The sequence below is a fragment of the Mercurialis annua genome, linkage group LG7 (assembly GCF_937616625.2).
Source record: "Mercurialis annua linkage group LG7, ddMerAnnu1.2, whole genome shotgun sequence".
Lineage (NCBI taxonomy): Eukaryota > Viridiplantae > Streptophyta > Magnoliopsida > Malpighiales > Euphorbiaceae > Mercurialis > Mercurialis annua.
In genome coordinates, this window is record NC_065576.1 from 3,301,413 (window position 1) to 3,321,285 (window position 19,873).

Here is a 19,873-nt window from a genome sequence, read left to right on the forward strand (position 1 = left end):
GATGTTCAAATTTGGTTTATATGGATTATAAAATATTAAGAGTTCATTTTTTTAGTGAGCTAATATTTTTAAAAATATCAGATTATCGATATCACACTTAAAATATCATTTCGTTCAAAGTTCATAACTTACATAATCTATATTTGAGAACCCCTAATATAGAGTACAATATTGTTATTTCCATGACTACAGTTTTGATTTACTACCAATTAAATGTTATAAACAAATAAAGCTAACGAATTATATATGTTGCTACACAAAATTTATTTTCTTTTCCATTAGTGAGAAAAAGAGCACATGCTTGTTGAATTTGTTTTAGGTACAACACATCTAATTACAAATAAAATAAACAATATATTAAAAGAAAATAATTCTTTTATATGTAGTTGGATTCAACTTTTTCAATATCCAAAATTTTATCAGAATCTAAACTGCTATTTATCTAAATCTATGTTGGACCCATGAAATCCATACTCTTTTCATTATATGGATCTTTATCTACCTTCTACCCATCTCCTTTTCTTCTAATTTCAAGGACCACTTTAATCAAATTCTAATAGTGAAGGACATTCATGTAGCACGGAAACGGAAATATAAATAAAAACTTAAACGACACGAAACATATAGTAAAAAATGATATTTTTTAAAATTAAACATGTGAAAATATATTAATAAAGAAAATGTACGATATATTTACAAGGAAAATAATATTGAAATGAACAAAAAACACTTTTTTAACGGGCAAAGGAGGACTATTGTCTGAAAAATAAAATATGATATTCTACCTCATTAATGCTTTTTTTTATATATAAAAAGCTCATTAATACATAAAGATTATTCTAATGATAAAAATATATTGATTTCTTATTTTTATTTTAACTTAGAAAAATTATTTTCAAATCTCTCACTTTTTAATACAAAATCCATGAATCTAGAAACTTTTACTTGTATTTTATTGTTTGGTCTACGTACCGAAACTGATAACATTCGAAATCATGTAAGAGTATACACGAAAGATCCTTTTTTGGCTCGCTCTTTAGTCCTATGTATTTTATCCCTAGGAGATCTTCCTCCACTAGCATGTTTTTTTTCCGGAAAACTCATTTATTCTGGTGTGGATGCAAGCAGGCCTATATTTCTTGGTTTTAATAGGACTCCTAACGAGCGTTGTTTTTATCTACTATTATCTAAAAATAATTAAATTATTAATGACTGGACGAAACCAAGAAATAACCCCCCACGTGCGAAATTATAGAAGACCCTCTTTAAGATCAAACAATTCCATCGAATTGAGTATGATTGTATGTGTGATAGCATCTACTATATCAGAAATACCAATGAACCCGATTATTGAAATTGCTCAATATACCCTTTTTAAGTTTCAATTTGGGCCTAATACAAAACATCTCAGTAATTATTCAGCCCAACTATGTAATAACGGGCTAACATCTTGACCACTATTAAGCCCATCTCTATGATTATCAACATCTAGGCGACTATTTAGCCCAAAGGGCTCAATGACAAACAAGGCCCAAGCCCATCTTCTTATGCTGTCCTTGCTTTCAACTCCAAAGTCTAAACTCAACAGCTGCATTTCTTTCTTCTTTCCATAGAAAAAAAAAGTAAAAAGAATTCTAAAGCTGTGATGGTTTCTCCCCTGTAATTAATTCTAACTTATAGAAAACTCATCAGAAAAATTTACCAGAAACAGCAACAAAATTCAATTTCTGGTTCCAAATTAGATCTAATCTTGATATGATTTAGAGCAAATCTCAGAAACTCAAAATTAAAGTTGAGAAGAAATGGAGTGGACGACAGTACAGCATCTAGATCTACGACACGTAGGTCGCGGTGTTCATAAACCATTGCAGCCTCATGCCGCTACGTTTCACCCTACTCAAGCTCTCATTGCCGCCGCGATCGGCTCTTACATTGTCGGTATGAAAATAACTGATTATGTTTAAACTCGTAGTTCAGGATTTTGATTAATTTTTTTTAAATTTGAAGTAACGGTTTGTGTTTTTTGGAGGTAGAATTTGATGCGTTAACGGGAAGTAAGCTGTCTAGTATTGATATTGGATCACCTGTTGTTCGTATGGCTTATAGTCCAATCAGTGGCCACTCAGTTGTTGCCATTTTAGAGGTTTGTAGTTCTATGTCTTCTTTAAATTTGAAATTTATTGTTGTTTATGAAATTTATGGAAAATTAGATAGTAATCTAGGCAGCACAGACACGGGAAAATAGGACACTCGGACACGGTGAAACGGTGTTATTTTAAGGCTATTCATGTAAAAAATGAAATTTCGTGTCCGGAACGTCAAGTGTCTGAAACGTTCCTGGACACGTTGATTAAATGAAGTGTCGGTGCTACCTAGCTAGTAACTGTAATTGTGTTAGGGTTTCTTTTGATTATATAAAGAGTCATTGTGCTTTTGATGGAGTTGTGGATTATTAATTGTTTATGTTTTTTGTCTTTAAATTTTGATTAAGGATTGTACAATTAGGTCGTGTGATTTCGACACGGAGCAAACATGTGTATTGCATTCACCTGAAAAGAGAATGGAACATCTATCTTCTGATACTGAAGTTCATCTAGCTTTGACTCCGTTGCAGCCTGTTGTTTTCTTTGGTTTTCACCGCAGGATGAGTGTTACTGGTTCGTTTTAGCTGTATCATTGACTGTAATGTAATATATTTATATTAACTTTTGAGACTTTTGTTTTTTTAAGTTTATTTTGTTTTGCATGTAGTTGTTGGAACTGTTGAAGGGGGCAGAGCACCGACAAAAATAAAGACGGACTTGAAGAAGCCTATTGTAAATCTTGCTTGCCATCCTCGCCTTCCTGTGCTGGTACGGAATTCTTTTTATAAGCTCCAAAGAGTAAATTTCCTTTACGATAGCATACGCTTATCTCTGGCAAGGCTATATAATATTGAATGGATATAATTTAGCCTGTTCTTAGTTCTAGCTGTTCGTTAAAAAAAGTGAATGTGAATTAAAATAGCAATGTTAATGATCTGATGATGAGAAGCGTCTGTAAATAGTTCATGTGAGTACATAAGGATCTAGTGATATTTATTAAGCTGCTGTGTTGTAGACTTAGTGGTGACCAAAACTTCCTTGAATATTCAATATGACATATTTGACAATGATGATATCTTGTGGACGATGTTTACCTCTAGTATTGTATAATAGAAAAATATTGGGAAGGTGGGGATCCTCATTTGAATAAAGTAAAATGGCTATCTTAGTATCTGTTACAAATGCTGTTAACAAATTAAATAATGATAGAGATGACTTTCTTTGGTTGAAAGAGATAATGATAGGCATGCATAGCGTTTGGTTTCAGTGCTTGCTGCGAGACATGGCATGACATCTATTACATTAGATGTCTACTAAGCTTAAACTCAATTTCATCAGTATTTGTTGCATCATGTCTGTGGATGAACATATCAATGTACTGACATGCATGTCATTTGGATTTGAATTAGATATATTCATCTCTATTCTCAAAGGCTCAATTTGATTTCCATGCAGTTGAATCTTTATAATGAGAGGAGTATGGTTTTGGTGAATATATATACATTTGTTTAGGTCTTATTAGTTAGTAAATATTTATTGAAAATTGATTTTTTTTTACTGGAACATCAGATCAGATTGAATTGAGAATTACTATGATCTTATTTACTTGAATCATGTTTGTTCCACAATTTGTTCTAGCTTCTGCACTTTATGTTGAGAATTAACTTTTTACAATTGTTAATGGAGTTATGTGTTCTTTTTCTCCAGTATGTGGCTTATGCAGATGGTTTGATTCGAGCATATAGTATTCACTCATATGCTGTTGCATACACGTTACAACGTAAGATGTTGATATTGCTTATTCTTTATTTAGAATCTTTGTTTCGCAAACATTATTTATGTTTTTTTACCTTAACTTTTGCCTGCAATGCAGTTGATAATACAATTAAGCTTATTGGTGCTGGCGCATTTGCTTTTCATCCTACATTAGAATGGATTTTTGTTGGTGATAGACGTGGTACCCTTTTGGCATGGGATGTCTCAACAGAGAAACCTTATATGATTGGAATGTGAGTTTCTTGCTGTTATTTTTCTCGTTTAAGTAAAATATAGGAAATTAGTGCATGGAATTGTAATTATAAGCGATTTAATGGGATGCATTAATAGTTGCAAGGATTGCATGTGTCTATTGAGGAGGCACAAGGAGGGTTACTCATGGATAACTTGCATTGCAGTTTGGGACGTTAAATTCTGCACGTTTAACTTATTTCGTTGAATTTTCTTGCTAATCATTTGCTGCATTTTCTAATGTTTGAGACACTTGGTGATGCAATATACTCTCCTAGTTAAACTCACAACAAACCATTGCTTGTTAAATCCATTAAAAGAAAATAGCATCTTCCACTGTGTTCTAAACACTGTTATTAGACTCGTACGAGTCACGAGTCGACTCGGATGAGTCGAGTCGCAGCAAAAACGATGCGACTCTATAGGGTGAATCGGAGATGAGCTAGAATCGGTCGTGACTCGTTCGAATCGGTCGTGAATCGGTTGACTCGGTCGACTCGGACGATACATCCGATTCAGTTAAAATTTCATATTTTTAATATGTTTAAGGTGAAAAAGAAAAGAAAAACCCTGAAAACGATAAACTCTTACAAAAAAGCTCCATATATTTAGTTGAAGAAGGAAAAATAGAAGAGAAAGCTTTTGTTGCAGAAAAAAGATAAAAGCTTTGTTGAAGAAGAAACGTAGAGAAGAAGAGTGTGGAAGAGTGGGAATTTTTGTCTTTTGTGTATTGTCAAAAAGTGTTTCTTTTCACGCCAACAGTGCTATTCAAATTTTAAAATACTTTTTATCTTTTGTCTATTTTAACTTTTATAGAAGTTTTATATGTTGTACTAATATAGAATTCTTTTTAATTTAGGAATCAGGATGTTGTGTAGTGTTACAAATTAAACAACTAACTAAGTTAGGAATATAATTTTTATTTACTTTTATAAAATTATTTTTTTAGAGATATAAGAATATTTTATTTTATTATAATATTTTATATTCATAGTTTTATATAATATTTTTTTAATATTTTTTTATTCATATGAACCGAATCTTACGATTCGATTCGATTCTCGATTCACAAAATTACAATTTCGATTCTCGAGTCGATTCTCGATTTGACAACTATGGTTCTAAATGCCAAAGGCCAAAGGCAAAAAAAAAGTTTACTAACCAATTCTTGGTGCCACCAGCATTCTGGCAACGGAATGTGGGAAGTAAGTGATTTTTCTTAGATTGATTATTTGCAAAATGAACTTTTCCGGGCGTCTGAATGTGAAAAAATATTTTCAATGGTTATGTTCTACATTTGCTCTTATAAAGGCATGCAAATTACATTTGCTCTTATGAAGATCTACTATTGAATTTTATGAAGGCATGCAAATTTGTTGAAAGGCCCTTATACTCTAAATTTTTTCTACCCTAAGATGCTACTTTGGTGAATTTGACTACATTGGGAGGAATAATATAACAGATTTGTTAACTACTATTATCCCCATGAGTTTAGGTCCGAACTTCCCCCTCAATTTTGAGCTTTATATAACTAAAACCTCCTTATAAAGGGGATTTTAGAAAAACCTAAAATATGAGGGTGGAAATAGTAAATATTTAAAAATTTATGGGGCAAACATTCTTTTAAATCTAAATTCATGAGAGTAATAGTGATTAACTCTAATAAATTTCTAGAGAAGTATTTGAGCTGTATTATTCCATTTGTATATCTTTCTTTGACTTCTTCTAATGAATATAGTTGATAACTTGATATATATGGCCTCTTTTCTAACAATGTACTTTAATGTAGCACACAAGTGGGCTCTCAACCAATCACATCAATTTCGTGGCTCCCGACTTTGCGGTTACTTGTCACAGTTTCCAAGGATGGAACTCTGCAAGTGTGGAAAACGCGAGTGATGCTCAATCCGAATAGACCCCCAATGCAAGCAAACTTTTTTGAGTCTGCTGGTTAGATATTTCTGCTTTTCTTTTTGTGCTTTGGTTTTAATAGAATATTTAGTATATTTACTCTATTAACTAATGGAGGCAAGTAATGAGTGTAATGTGTTTTAGCTTGATTTGGAAGCCTAGGCTAGTGAATTTCATAGAAAATTAAAATCTTTAAATAAAAGTTCTGGCGGCTTTTTATGTTTGTTCAGCAAGATGAATTATATCAAGGAAGATTGTTAGAATTTGATGGAGCACTGTATAAGTATTATTCCATATTAATTAGAAGTATTTGAAATAAAAAGAACTTGAGCTTCAAACTTAGAGGTTCTCGGCATCAATTATATCAAGGTTCTGTCAACTTCTTACTCAATTTAAAAGAAACACAATTTCTTGGAATATTTTATAAATCTATTAGTTAACTGATGATCCATAGGCATGGAAATGTATTAGTTTTTCTGAAACAAACAAATAAGATTATACGCTTAGCTCTTGTCACATTAGGTTATAAATAATTCAATCTTTGTGAAAATTCATTATAAGACCGGAAACAGTACAAAAGTTTAAAACACTGCATGCCAGAAGCTAATTTACTGAAATGTAAATTGCGGAGCTTATGAGGATTAGGAAGCAACTCCCAATATAAGTCCCACATGGAATTAGGTCATTCATCTAAACATCTTTATGTCTCACGTCCTTAAGCTTTATTGCACCGAATTCCATGTTTTCTGTGTCCTCCCAACATAGAAATTTTGTTAATCAGATTTATGGGGCTTATCTCTTTCTACTTCCATTGTATTACAAATTACTTAACTTTGCTGTTAAACTTCAAAACTTACCTACGGTAGTTCCATTTCACTTGAACTAAAGCCAAAGGGCTGATGCCAAATAAAAATATATTTCCTGCTGCATGTTTCACTCCTTAATCATCTTAAACATAATGGGGGATTTATGGGTTTTCCATTTTTTTTTAATATCAGTGAAAAAAATTGTTTGTTTGTTCTATTACAATAGAAAGCGCAGCCTTGCAATCTTCTTGGGACTTCAAATAATATTGGAGTGGAAATCTCTTAATTTTTTAGGATTTAGGAAGTTGTCCGAAAGACAACCCAGTTCTTCAGACTTATTGTTGCTTTATTGCATTTTGTCAAGCAAATTGTAGTATGATCTTCATGGAGGTGATTTATCTGCATTTTCACATGCAGGAATTGAATCAATTGACATCCCTCGAATTTTATCTCAGCAGGGTGGAGAAACAGTTTATCCTTTACCACGAATTAAAGTGTTAGAAGTTCATTCAAAATTGAATTTAGCAGCTTTGCTATTTGCAGTTAAGTGCCACAATATCTGTTGTCAAAGCTGAATTGGTTAAAGAATGTCAGAATAACTAAAGTTTACTTTTCTTTTTCTCTTAATGACAGAATATGACTGGTGGTGACAATTTGAAAAACAGGGCTTCATTCACGAGGGAGGGAAGGAAACAACTCTTTGCAGTTCTGCAAAATGCTAGGGGTTCATCAGGTAATTGATTAGTTGAATCTGTAACCTTGGGTTTCTTTCGAATTTTGACAATGTTTTGTCTGATATATTTCCTATAATCTTTCATATCATCTTTCAGCTTTACCGTTTTACTGCCTTTTATGAAGGGTATGAACTAGGCTTCAGAAAATGGGGTGCCAGGGTTTCAGGTTAGGGAATGTGAGATTTAGGTCCGGGAGATAAATTTCATTTTAAATGCTGATTGTTGGAATTCAAGAGTTTGTTGCTGGGATTGTAGCTGCATTGGAGTCTAGCATAGCTAATGCATGATGGAAAAATTGAGATAGCTAGGTTGTTTGGTCAATCAAGAAGGTGGACGAGTTAGTTGGAATAGCAATCTAGAGAAATAGAAAGTAGAGGAGTTACTTGTAATTTATGCATGCCTGACTGCCTGCACGGATAAGTAATTTATTTAACCTAGAGGGTCAAATACCTTCATCTCCCCTTTGCTGAAGAAAAGATATTAGCTTATGCTGTCATTGTCTCTTTGCACATAGCATAGTAGCAGTATCTGTGCAATAGTTGCTCTAAAATATACTATCTCTGAACTTGGCACACAGCATAGTTGAAGTTGCTAGTTATGCAACAGTTGCTGCAAAATATACTATCTCTGAAAACAAAGTATCTATTATGCAGTCTTGCAGTAGTAGCTCACTACAGAACTGGTAACAGCCAAATATTTGCACTCTAGACTTCTATGATATTCATAATGTATGTAGATTAAAGATTATACTGTCCAATATAGTAGGGGAAAAAATTAATTTACATTCTTTTCCGTGGGTTTTATTTAAATTGGTTAATATTTCTTAATTGTTTTATTTGCCTACATTTACAAATTTAACCCTGTAGAAAGTAACAGATTGATCTGTTTCTTTATCAAACTTTTGACAGTACAAATTTTGAAGCTCTAATTTGTATGCGAGTCTACATCCTGAAAAGCAAAATTAGATTGAAATGTATGTTTACTGTAACCCTATACACCTCTCATAAAGTACACGTGTTTGCCTTTTGCAACTAGTCAAGTGTTCAAACTTCTTTCTCCCCTTGCCCTTTCAGTTAGTCTAACTCAATAGCTAACTCAACCAAGGGCTAGTCCAAAACTACAATGAGTCACAAAAAGAACAAACAAGGATATGATTGATAGAGAGCGAAAGTAATGTGTGACTATGAACCCTAGAGTTCGTCGGGTGTATGAGGATTTAAGATTTCAGTGAAAAGTAAAAAGGAAATTCTGCTTATAGCTTGTGTGTTGGTATGATATGCGGGCCTACCATAGTTCAGAGAATAGGTAACCCGTGAAACTTGTATCTGTGCTGGATTGAATGTTCCAGAGTTTTTACACATACTTTGCAAATTTCTTGAAACTTATTCTCGGGTCCTTGTTGTTGTGATTTATTTATTTTTAACATGCTAATGATGAATGTGATCTGCAGCATCTGTTTTAAAGGAAAAGCTTTCATCCCTAGGGTCCTCAGGAATTTTGGCCGACCATCAACTTCAAGCACAATTGCAAGAGCACCATCTTAAGGGGTGAGTTTTAAACAATTACCTGGTAGCATACCGGAGTAGTTAGAGTGACATATTCTTTAAAGGATTGGAGATCTAAGTATTTTTTGTTGTTGGCAATTTTTTCAATGCTTTGAATTTATTTCTTTACTAGTAACTTTTATCAGTACATTTTCATTGAAGTTATTCTATATCTATGCGCATATTGATGAAACTTTTTTGTCTGTTCAGCAATCAAAGTCAGCTTACAATTTCAGACATAGCAAGGAAAGCATTCCTTTACAGTGTATGTTACATTCATTTTGCACTTCATGTTAATATCTTCTAGCTTTCTTTACTTTATATGCTACATGTTTCGCACCAATATGATATGGTCCCGCAAATAGGATCTCGTCACAGGTCTACTACTCGGAAAATCTCGTCGATTTCCCTTGTTTTTCCTGTTCTTCGATAAACCTATTTTTGAGATGTTAATGGTGATTTGTTCAAGAGATCACCAACTCTCCTTTTCTTTATTTTTGACTGAATTATTGATTACTTTATTGAATATAATCTTCTCCTATAAATAGAGGAGAATTAAAACTACAAAAGGAAAAGAATTCCTACTTAAGAAGGATTCCTAATAAGTATAAATAATACTTCCTAAATAATAGAAATAAAATACTTCCTACTTAAGAGTCTAGATTTTAGCTAACAAAATAGGAACTGTGTTATTACAGCTGTAATAAAACAGCTGGTCATAACACAATACATAATAAAATGCTAAATGGTAAAATCACGATTGATAAATTTCACATAATACAAAAATGAGAGGCCACTTCTTTCAAAACACATCATTTACTAAAACTTTGCTATCATCTCCCTTACTTGCCCATAAGAATACTATTGGTAATTAATAAATTTAAGTTTCAAGTAGCATTGTAACAATATTGTAGAATTTTACCACTTAGGTAAACCTGTGTCTTCTAAATTGTCTGTGCCTTATTGTTCCATTTTTCGATAAGTAGGCTATGCCGTGGTAACTAACCACCTGTATTGTTTTTGTTTGTTTGTTTTATTCTAATTAAACACCTAATTATTCAGTCTCTCACCTTGAGACATAGTAAACTGAACCAGCCTTGATACTTTAAATCCTTCCAATTTGTGCTATTAAGAGCAATGTTTTGAAAAGCGGACCGGACCGGCCGGTCGGACCGGATTAACCGTGAACCGGCCATGTGTCCGGTCCGGTTATGTATAAAAGTCAGCGAATAAAAAAAATCGGTCAAAACTCCGGTCAAACCAGTAAAATCCGGTTATTTATAAAAACCAGTAAAATCCGGTTTTTGAAAATATGCCCAAAAATGTACTTTGTTCCAGAAAAAGGACGTGGTCCCCCCTAGTTTATACCTATTTTGCACTCTCATTTTTACTTGCATGTGTGGTCCCATCAAGTTCTCTTTCATCTCACATACACTTTTTTCTCTTATAAAAATTATACAATACAACTATTTATTTAATTGTATCATTACTTTTTCCTCTTTAAAAAAATGTATCATCATTTTATAATCAATTATAATTATATTTCACATATTTAATAATTAATTTTATTTAAATATCGTTATTATATTCTTCTATTATTAAGTTTTATTTAATAATTAATTTTATTTGAATATAATTATTGTATCTTTTATTTATAACTTTCAATTTAATAATTGTATTCATTAAAATAATATAATCATTTTTTCATATAAATAATTATTTTATACTCTTAAAAAGTGCTCATTTACAATAATATCTTACAAATAAAATTTACAAATATATTAATTTAATATTTTATTATATTTTTTATTTATGATATTATATATGTTTTATTTAAATAATTAATAATTATTAAAAATTAAAAATTCCGATCCAACCCGGTTGAACCGGTCGAACCATGAACCCCCAACGAAGCTGGTTCGCTTTCCGGTCCGGTTTTAAAAACATTGATTAAGAGTGACTTTGGTCCTTTATGTCTCTTTTATGTGTTTAAAACTGTTGTTGATTCAGCTTCAAATTTTTGTCTGCATATGTTGATTCCATATGAGTTTAGTGCTGAAATAATGCAAATTAAAGATTCTAATGTCTTGTAAAAGCGGCAGCTTGTCTGAATGTGGATTAGGTTTCTTTTATTTTTATTTTAAGGTTTTTCGTTTTCTTTTATGGTACTTTGGGCATCACCTCAAACCTATCATAGAATAGGATCCCATGTATTATTCTTGACTACTAGACAAATTATTTGTAGCCATGCTATAGAACCTCATTGTTGTATAAACATTAATTATCATTGCTTCATGCTATCCACTGAACTGCTTCTACAAAAATACAGTCCAGATTGCAAGAGTGGAAAAGCTTTGCACTATTTCATATTTCTGAGATATTTATGGTTTCAGTCATTCGGTGCTACTTCAAAAGCATCAATAACTGTTGCCTGCTATGTGTTGCATCGGTTTGGTGTTCGTTTTCTGCTGTCATCTTTGTCTATGTTTATCGACTTCTGATGAATTGATTAATCGGAGAGGAGGACATGACTGGATCATATAATCAACTTAGTTTCTAAATGTCTTCATCTTCTATGTTATCTTCTTGTGCTGAACTTTACTTGTTTGGTCCATGTTACCTTATTGCAAGCCAACAGACATCTTTTAGAATGTTCCCATGTTTTGGCATAAAATTCAGCTTATGCTTCTCCTGCTGGTGTATTACTGGCTTAAGAATGTCTTTGATTCTTCGCAGCATTTCATGGAGGGCCATTCCAAAAGTTCTCCTATTTCTCGGCTGCCTCTCATAAGCATTTTGGATACCAAGCATCATCTGAAGGATATTCCAATTTGCCTGGTAATGAACTATTTATTCTTACTTCTTTTTATTTTTCCTTTGTCCGTGCCTATATCAGCATTTGATGGTGTTGGTTTTGTTGTCAGCCCTTCCATTTGGAGTTAAATTTCTTTAATAAAGAGAACCGAGTGCTTCATTATCCTGTTAGGGCTTTCTATGTTGATGGAGTCAATCTCATGGGATACAATATCTGTTCCGGAGTGGACACCATATACAAGAAACTTTATACATCGGTAAATTACTATTGATGTTTTTCCTTTTCTTAATATGGTGATTCAATGAGCATTTGATGATTTTTTTGGATGTTGAAAAAGGGATTTATTTTCTCAGTAGAATACTATTTCACTTTTTGAGCTGATTTAGTTTAGTTCGTGCTTTCAGATTCCTGGAAATGTGGAGTTCCACCCAAAGCACATTGTTTACAGTAAAAAGCAGCATCTGTATCTTATCATTTATGAATTTAGTGGTTCTACAAACGAGGTGGTTCTTTATTGGGAGAATACTGAATCTCAGCCAACTAACAGCAAAGGGAACACTGTAAAAGGTAGGTCTTTAACTTGTTTTCCATTGACCTACTAATATGTTCATGTAGAGGGATGTGAATTTTATAGTTTCTTGATTTGCTGCCCATGGGTCTCTGTAGGTCGAGATGCAGCATTCATTGGCCCCAGTGAAAATCATTTTGCATTTCTTGATGAAGACAAGACTGGGTTGGCTCTGTACATTCTGCCTGGAGGAGCTTCAAAAGAAGCTGGTGAAAAAAATTTATTACTTGAAGAAAACCAGTCAGCGGAAACAAATGCTGGCTCTCTTCGGGGTCCCGTTCAGTTTATGTTTGAAAGTGAAGTTGATCGTATCTTTTCCACTCCATTAGGTGATTTCTGAAACATGATTCATCATCTTTTAAATAGCATCCAGTTACATCTAGTATGCTAATCAGAGACTCATGTGGTTGCAGAGTCAACTTTGATGTTTGTTATTCATGGGAGTCAGATTGGTCTTGCAAAGTTAGTTCAGGGATATCGCCTTCCAACCTCAGATGGCCATTATATTTCAACAAAAACTGATGGGAAAAAGTCAATCAAGTTAAAGATGAATGAGATTGTACTCCAGGTAAATAAGTCAACTTCTTATGAGGATTACAAGCTATTTAATTTAGGAAAAATAGAAGGAGAAGATTAGCTAGATTTTAGAGCCTGCACTTTGAAGTGATGGGTGTCGCAAAGTTAGTTCAGGGATATTGCCTTCCAACTTCAGATGGCTGTTATATTTCAGCAAAAACTGATGGAAAAAAGTCTTAAAAATGAATGAGATTGCACTCTAGGTAAATAAGTCAACTTCCCATGAGAACTACAAGATATTGCTTAAAACAAATTTAGGAAAAATAAAAGAGAAGATTAGTTAGATTTTAGAGCATTCACTGTGAAGTGATTTTCTATTCTTATTCTTTAACAAGACAATAGAGGCAATTTGCTGGGCTGCTTTCTTGCGAGTCTTGAACTGTGAAGGTCGAATTAGTCCCGTCTTGTTCAAAATCAGAACTCGTATTTGAGACTCATTTCCTGATGGTCCGGGGGCAGTAAACTCCTATCAGTTATGTTGTCGAAAATCATTAATTTTAAACTAGGATCATGACAGCAAATATTGTTTGTTGGATATCATTTATGCGAATGTTTGTGAGTTTGTGAAATTAAGGACATTTTAAATCCATTAGCTGACACATACAATTTCTACAGGTGCACTGGCAAGAAACTGCTCGGGGCTATGTTGCAGGAGTATTAACAACTCAAAGAGTGCTTATGATTTCAGCGGATCTAGATATACTAGCAAGTAGTTCGACAAAGTTCGATAAAGGACTTCCTTCAATATCCTTACACTGAATTTGGTTTAAAGCTTACTTCTGATATTAATGATATTTAGTTGGTATAACTAAGGTTTTTGAATTTGTTTAACACTTAACGTATGTGCACTTTAGATCCCTTTTATGGGTTGGCCCTGCTCTTCTTTTTTCTACTGCCACTGCAGTCAGTATTCTTGGCTGGGATGGAATTGTGAGAACCATTGTTTCTATTAGCATGCCCTATGCAGGTAAATAACTTGTTGTTATGAGATTCCGTCTCTTTAATGCGTTTCCTGCTATTTTGGCGTTATGATTACTTTATAAATGCCAGTCCTATCCTGTAGTTTTACGGGTGAACTAATTATGTGCAGTTTTAATTGGTGCTTTGAATGACCGGCTGCTGTTTGCGAACCCAACGGAGACAAATCCGAGACAGAAAAAGGGGGTGGAGATTAGAAGCTGTCTTGTTGGACTCCTTGAACCTCTTCTTATTGGATTTTCCACAATGCAACTAACATTTGAGCAGAAACTTGATCTGTCAGAAATACTGTACCAAATAACGTCAAGGTTTCCTTGCCCTACTGAACCATATTTTATCTCTTGTATCAATTGTAAATCTATTTCGCTATTAAGAAAAGCACATATTATTTTTTTGATTTGCATAAACATTAGAATAATTTTGTATCCCTCTTACATGCCTTCTTTGCATCATCCATGCACTTTTCATCATTGCTTTATGATATCTGACATAAATCTTGCGTGTTATTGAATGAAGGTTCGATAGTTTGCGCATTACTCCAAGATCTCTTGACATTCTTGCTAAAGGTCCTCCAGTTTGTGGAGATCTAGCAGTTTCATTATCCCAAGCAGGTCCACAATTCACACAGGTAAGATGGAAACTGGTACATTTTTTCCCATTATTCATTTTTCTTCCGCGTAGTTTCTAAAGAAGTGCAATGAACTTAGGTGTTGCGAGGCATCTATGCTGTCAAAGCTCTTCGATTTTCTACTGCTTTATCAGTCTTGAAAGATGAATTCTTACGTTCTCGAGATTATCCAAAATGTCCTCCAACCTCTCATCTGTTCTACCAGTTTCGACAATTGGGATATGCCTGTATCAAGTAAGCAGATTGATATCTTTTGATTACATGTGTTTGCACTTTGTATTGTGTGTTTTTACACCTGCAATCTTATTTCCGTTAACTTCCCGTACTCATTTAAAACTTGATGCTGTGGGAGTTGGTAAGTACATTTTCATTACATTGCATTTACTTGTAACGGCAGCTGCAATCATAATTTATTTTGAACAGAAGTTGCATCATATTTTGGTTCACTTGTTCTGTACTCATTTAATACTGTCTCTATTGGAGTTGGTAATTTGTCAAGATCTTTTTAATTAGCATTCTAGATGGTTGGATATCATGCTCAATGTTGAACTCCAGTGCTGCATTGAGCTTTAATAATTTTTATCTTGAATATTCATTCAAACTCCATGCATGCTTGCAACAACATTTATGGTTAATGACTGTTGCTTTTTGAAGTTCCATGTTATCAATGATCTAGTAAACTATGAACATTCCTATGTGATTCATCATTTCCAAAAAAATTTGTATACCGTCTTAAGCAGTGGGGACTTTAGTTTGAAACTTCCTATATGTGATTTATTATCTCAAATGTTTATTTTCTCAAGCACTGAGTAGCCCGGAAACAGAAACTAGAAATAGAGACGTGAAATGAATACCAAAAAACAACATTATTTATAAACAAAGAACTCGAAATGTGGGGAAACGTATAAATAATGTGATATAGGAATATGTTCATAGATATTTAAAATTCTAAATATATCAAATGTTATTTATAAAAAGATACAAATCAATTACTACGCATTTATGACAATCAATAAAATAATTTTTTTAAATAAACAATTAATAACTTGTATATGAATTCCTTACCATTTGGAAATTAACATTTAAGCTTCACAAATCACAACTAAAATACAAATATAATTAAATCCAAGAAAACTATAAGATAAGATTTATTGTTTTTAACGTGAACAATAAGCATATGGGTAATTAATTAGGTTTCTGTTGTTTATGGGTAATTCCTTTTTTTTCTATTCTGAAACGGGTGTCTAATTTTTGTTATTCAGCGAAACGACTCCAAAACATTTCGTATAAGTTTCAAATTGTTTTGGAATTGGAGAAACACAGTTTTCTTAAGGTTTACATGTATCGTAGCTCAAGCATTCAGTTCTTCTGTTTGCGATTGTCAATGCAGAGTTTATTTTGGATGAATTCTGATGCACCATATATTACTATCATAAAATTATGGATGAAATTTAAATTGTAACTTTATCTTTGCTGACATCTGAAAATTTTGATGTTTTTCCATTGTTTAAGATTCAGAGATGGTTCTTTCTTTTTAAGTGTACCATTCTTGTTAAATGGCTCAGTTCTAGCTCTAAGTATTTACCTGTAAGTTTCAAATTTCAGGTATGGTCAGTTTGATAGTGCAAAAGAAACTTTTGAAGTTATAGCAGACTATGAGAGCATGCTTGATTTGTTCATATGTCACCTTAACCCTAGTGCCATGAGGCGTCTTGCTCAGAAGTTGGAAGATGAAGGTGCAGATCCCGAGTTAAGACGGTACTGTGAAAGGATTTTAAGGATTCGTTCTAGTGGATGGACACAAGGAATTTTCGCTAATTTTGCTGCTGAGAGTATGGTTCCCAAGGGATCTGAATGGGGTGGTGGGAACTGGGAAATTAAAACTCCAACTAATTTGAAGAGTATCCCTCAGTGGGAACTGGCTGGAGAAGTAATGCCATACATGAAAACCGATGATGGAACTATCCCAGCCATTATTACAGATCATATAGGTGTTTATCTGGGATCAATTAAAGGAAGAGGCAATGTTGTTGAAGTAAGGGAAGGTAGTTTGGTCAAAGCTTTCAAGTCAACAGGTGATGATAAGCCTAATGGACTTGCAAACACATTAGCTCAAACCTTATCTAATCAGACCAAGGGATTGCCTGATGGTATTTCAAAGGGAGATTCTTTAATGGGTTTGGAGACTCTTATTAAAAAAAATGCAGGCTCGTCTGCTGCTGATGAACAGGCCAAAGCACAAGAAGAATTTAAGAAAACTATGTATGGTGCTGCTGATGGTAGCAGCAGTGATGAGGAAGGACCTTCAAAAGCCCGAAAATTACAAATTAGAATACGGGAAAAACCGCTTACATCTGCTACAGTAGATGTTGATAAGATTAAAGAAGCAACAAAGATATTTAAACTTGGTGAAGGGCTGGGCCCACCCATGCGAACAAAGTCATTAACCGGATCCCAGGACCTTAGCCAAATATTATCCCAACCACCTGCAACGAATGCAAATGCAACAGGCGCTTCCCCTGGAGGTGATTTGTTTGGTACTGATGCATTTGCACCATTAGCACCAGTGTCACAGCAGGGTCCTATGGTTACAGGTGTAGGAGTTACAGTGGGACCTATTCCAGAAGATTTTTTCCAAAATACTATTTCTTCTGTCCAAGTTGCAGCATCACTACCTCCTCCTGGAACATATCTTTCAAAATTAGACCAAACTTCTAGGCAGGGCCAGGTAGCTCCTAATCCAGCTGCTACTATGGCTTCCATTGGTCTTCCAGATGGCGGTGTACCTCCACAAGCCTCTCAGCAAGCTGTCTCATTTGAATCTGTGGGACTTCCTGGTGGCGGCGTCCCACCACAAGCTTCTGGTCAGGCTGCTTCCATGCCTCAGCCTCATGTTCAGGCACCTCAGGTGCCAGTTTCTTCACAACCTCTCGATCTCAGCGTCCTTGGAGTTCCAAATTCTGTTGATTCAGGAAACCCTCCTGTGAAAGATGCTGCTCCACCATCATCTGTGCGGGCTGGGCAGGTTATATTTCTTTTATGCTTCATTCTACTTCATGTTCTATTTTGTTATCTTTTTTATTTTTCTTTATTTTTGGTGGCTTTCAAGGGGATTGCATTCTTTCTTGTTTAAACTATTTAAGCCAATCCCACTGTAACTTAGGTTATTTGTTATATGGCTTTTGAATTAGGATGTGGCCAGTGTTTTAGAAACCAAAGTGGTGGTTGATCGGTGTGGCCAGCGGTTCAATTTCCGGTTCAAGCAGTTAAATAAAAAATAAAAATATGTATACTATTATATATATATCTGTTTATATATTTATTTAAACAAGTATATAAAATTATAACTAGCAAATAAAGTACAAAAACTAGTAAATGGATTACATTCTAAGTAGCAAGTGGATCATTGTTACTAGTAAATATAGAACCAGACAATTTTTATGATATAATTAATTCAATCCAGACTGACCTCCGATTTCCAGTTAAATCTGTTGAACTGGCCTGTCCAATTCGGTTCTTAAAACATTGGATGTGGCAATGCAAATTCCATATGTTGTGGGCCAGCATATATGTAGTTCCCCTCAGTTGACCAGTGTGATTTTCCTTCTGCTTTTGCTCCATTCTCATATTTCCTTTTTATTTATTGGCTTTTAATAGGTTCCCAGAGGAGCTACTGCTTCAGTTTGTTTTAAAGTTGGACTCGCCCACCTTGAGCAGAATCAACTTTCTGATGCGTTATCATGTTTTGACGAAGCTTTCCTTGCACTAGCTAAGGATAACTCTCGTGGAGCGGATATCAAGTCTCAAGCAACCATCTGTGCTCAGTACAAGATAGCCGTTACTCTGCTTCAGGTGCTATAAATACTACCAGAACCAAATTTTACAAGTGAAATAACTTCATCCACATTTCAAAAATAGCCTTTGGATCGAAAAGTCTTACATTTTCTGGGCTCTCTGCTCTAACTTGTGATGTTTTGGTGTGGATTACTTTTTCCCCAATGAAGTTCAACATTTTAATTATCTTTTACTGAAAACCCCTTTATAAGGTTTCAGTTATAAATAAAACCTAAAAGTCAAGGGAAAGAGTGATTTACCAAAATTGAGGGAGGAAAGAGTAATTCGGACCTAAACACATGGGGTTATAGTAATTATCCCTTCTAATTATCTATTTGCTTTTTCATTTAACATTAATATACGAATCACTGACCGAAATAATACTTGTAAAATTATTTGAACAGGAAATTACGCGGCTGCAGAAAGTACACGGCCCAAGTGCCCTCAGCGCAAAAGACGAGATGGCAAGACTGTCGCGGCATCTAGGCTCTTTACCTCTTCTGGCAAAGCACCGAATAAATTGTATACGTACAGCCATCAAGCGGAACATGGAAATGCAAAATTTTGCTTATTCCAAGCAGATGCTTGAGCTTCTCCTGTCAAAAGCTCCGCCAAGCAAGCAGGACGAATTGAGAAGCCTGCTCGACATGTGTGTTCAGAGAGGATCATCAAACAAGTCCATTGATCCCTTGGAAGATCCTTCCCAGTTTTGTGCTGCTACGCTCAGCCGCTTATCAACCATTGGCTATGACGTTTGTGATCTCTGTGGAGCCAAGTTTTCTGCCCTCTCAGCACCTGGATGCATCATCTGCGGTATGGGCAGCATTAAAAGATCAGATGCAATAGCAGGGCCTGTCTCTTCCTCGCCATTTGGCTGAGGTCTAAATGAAAGAAAAGTCTGTTTGCTCCTTTTCAGACAGCTCCCGCCAATTTCGTTTGAGTGCATGTTCCTCGGCTAGTCCTTAACTTGAGCCATTGAGAAGATCCAGCAATGTCATTCATGTATATTTGTATCATTCATTTGTTTGTTATATTACTTTAGCCTTTCTCGCTCTCATGCTCTCAGCGTTTTATATAATTATTACCTTTCTTCTTGTCATTTCATTCTTGCAGTTGTTGTAGCATGTAACTAACATAACAGACTTTGCAATTTTGTAGAAAATGATGCAGCCCCGGGGTTTTTAGTGATGAGACTGCTTGGTTTGTTATATGTGTTCTTTTTTATCCTCATTCGTTTTGAAACAATTGATATTGTAATAACATTTTGCGCTTGTGTATATTTGAAGTTTGATGCTTGTGTATATTTGAAGTTTGATGCTTGAAGAGATGTATATGGCTCTCTTGCACGCAATTACTTTGACTGAATCATGCTGTAATATTTTGTGAAA

General features: G+C 34.3%; 1 protein-coding gene across 2 annotated transcripts; it reads left to right on the forward strand.

Moving 5' to 3' along the window:
• Window positions 1–1,601: 1,601 nt before the first annotated feature.
• Window positions 1,602–19,693, forward strand: LOC126656312 (uncharacterized). Of its 2 annotated transcripts, XM_050350848.2 has the most exons (24): window positions 1,602–1,938; window positions 2,034–2,143; window positions 2,492–2,657; window positions 2,752–2,852; window positions 3,792–3,864; window positions 3,958–4,093; window positions 5,881–6,041; window positions 7,226–7,350; window positions 7,442–7,541; window positions 8,993–9,089; window positions 9,297–9,351; window positions 11,823–11,924; window positions 12,011–12,157; window positions 12,306–12,468; window positions 12,568–12,798; window positions 12,883–13,037; window positions 13,661–13,789; window positions 13,895–14,012; window positions 14,136–14,331; window positions 14,540–14,651; window positions 14,731–14,885; window positions 16,257–17,676; window positions 18,309–18,503; window positions 18,890–19,693. In XM_050350848.2, exons 1-24 carry the CDS (start codon window positions 1,803–1,805, stop codon window positions 19,361–19,363), a joined length of 4,857 nt encoding a protein of 1,618 aa, XP_050206805.1. In that variant the 5' UTR covers window positions 1,602–1,802; the 3' UTR covers window positions 19,364–19,693. The 2 variants fall into 2 exon arrangements, with proteins under 2 accessions (XP_050206805.1, XP_050206806.1); XM_050350849.2 differs by lacking the exon at window positions 1,602–1,938 and having other exon boundaries at window positions 2,060–2,143; window positions 2,506–2,657.
• Window positions 19,694–19,873: the final 180 nt, after the last annotated feature.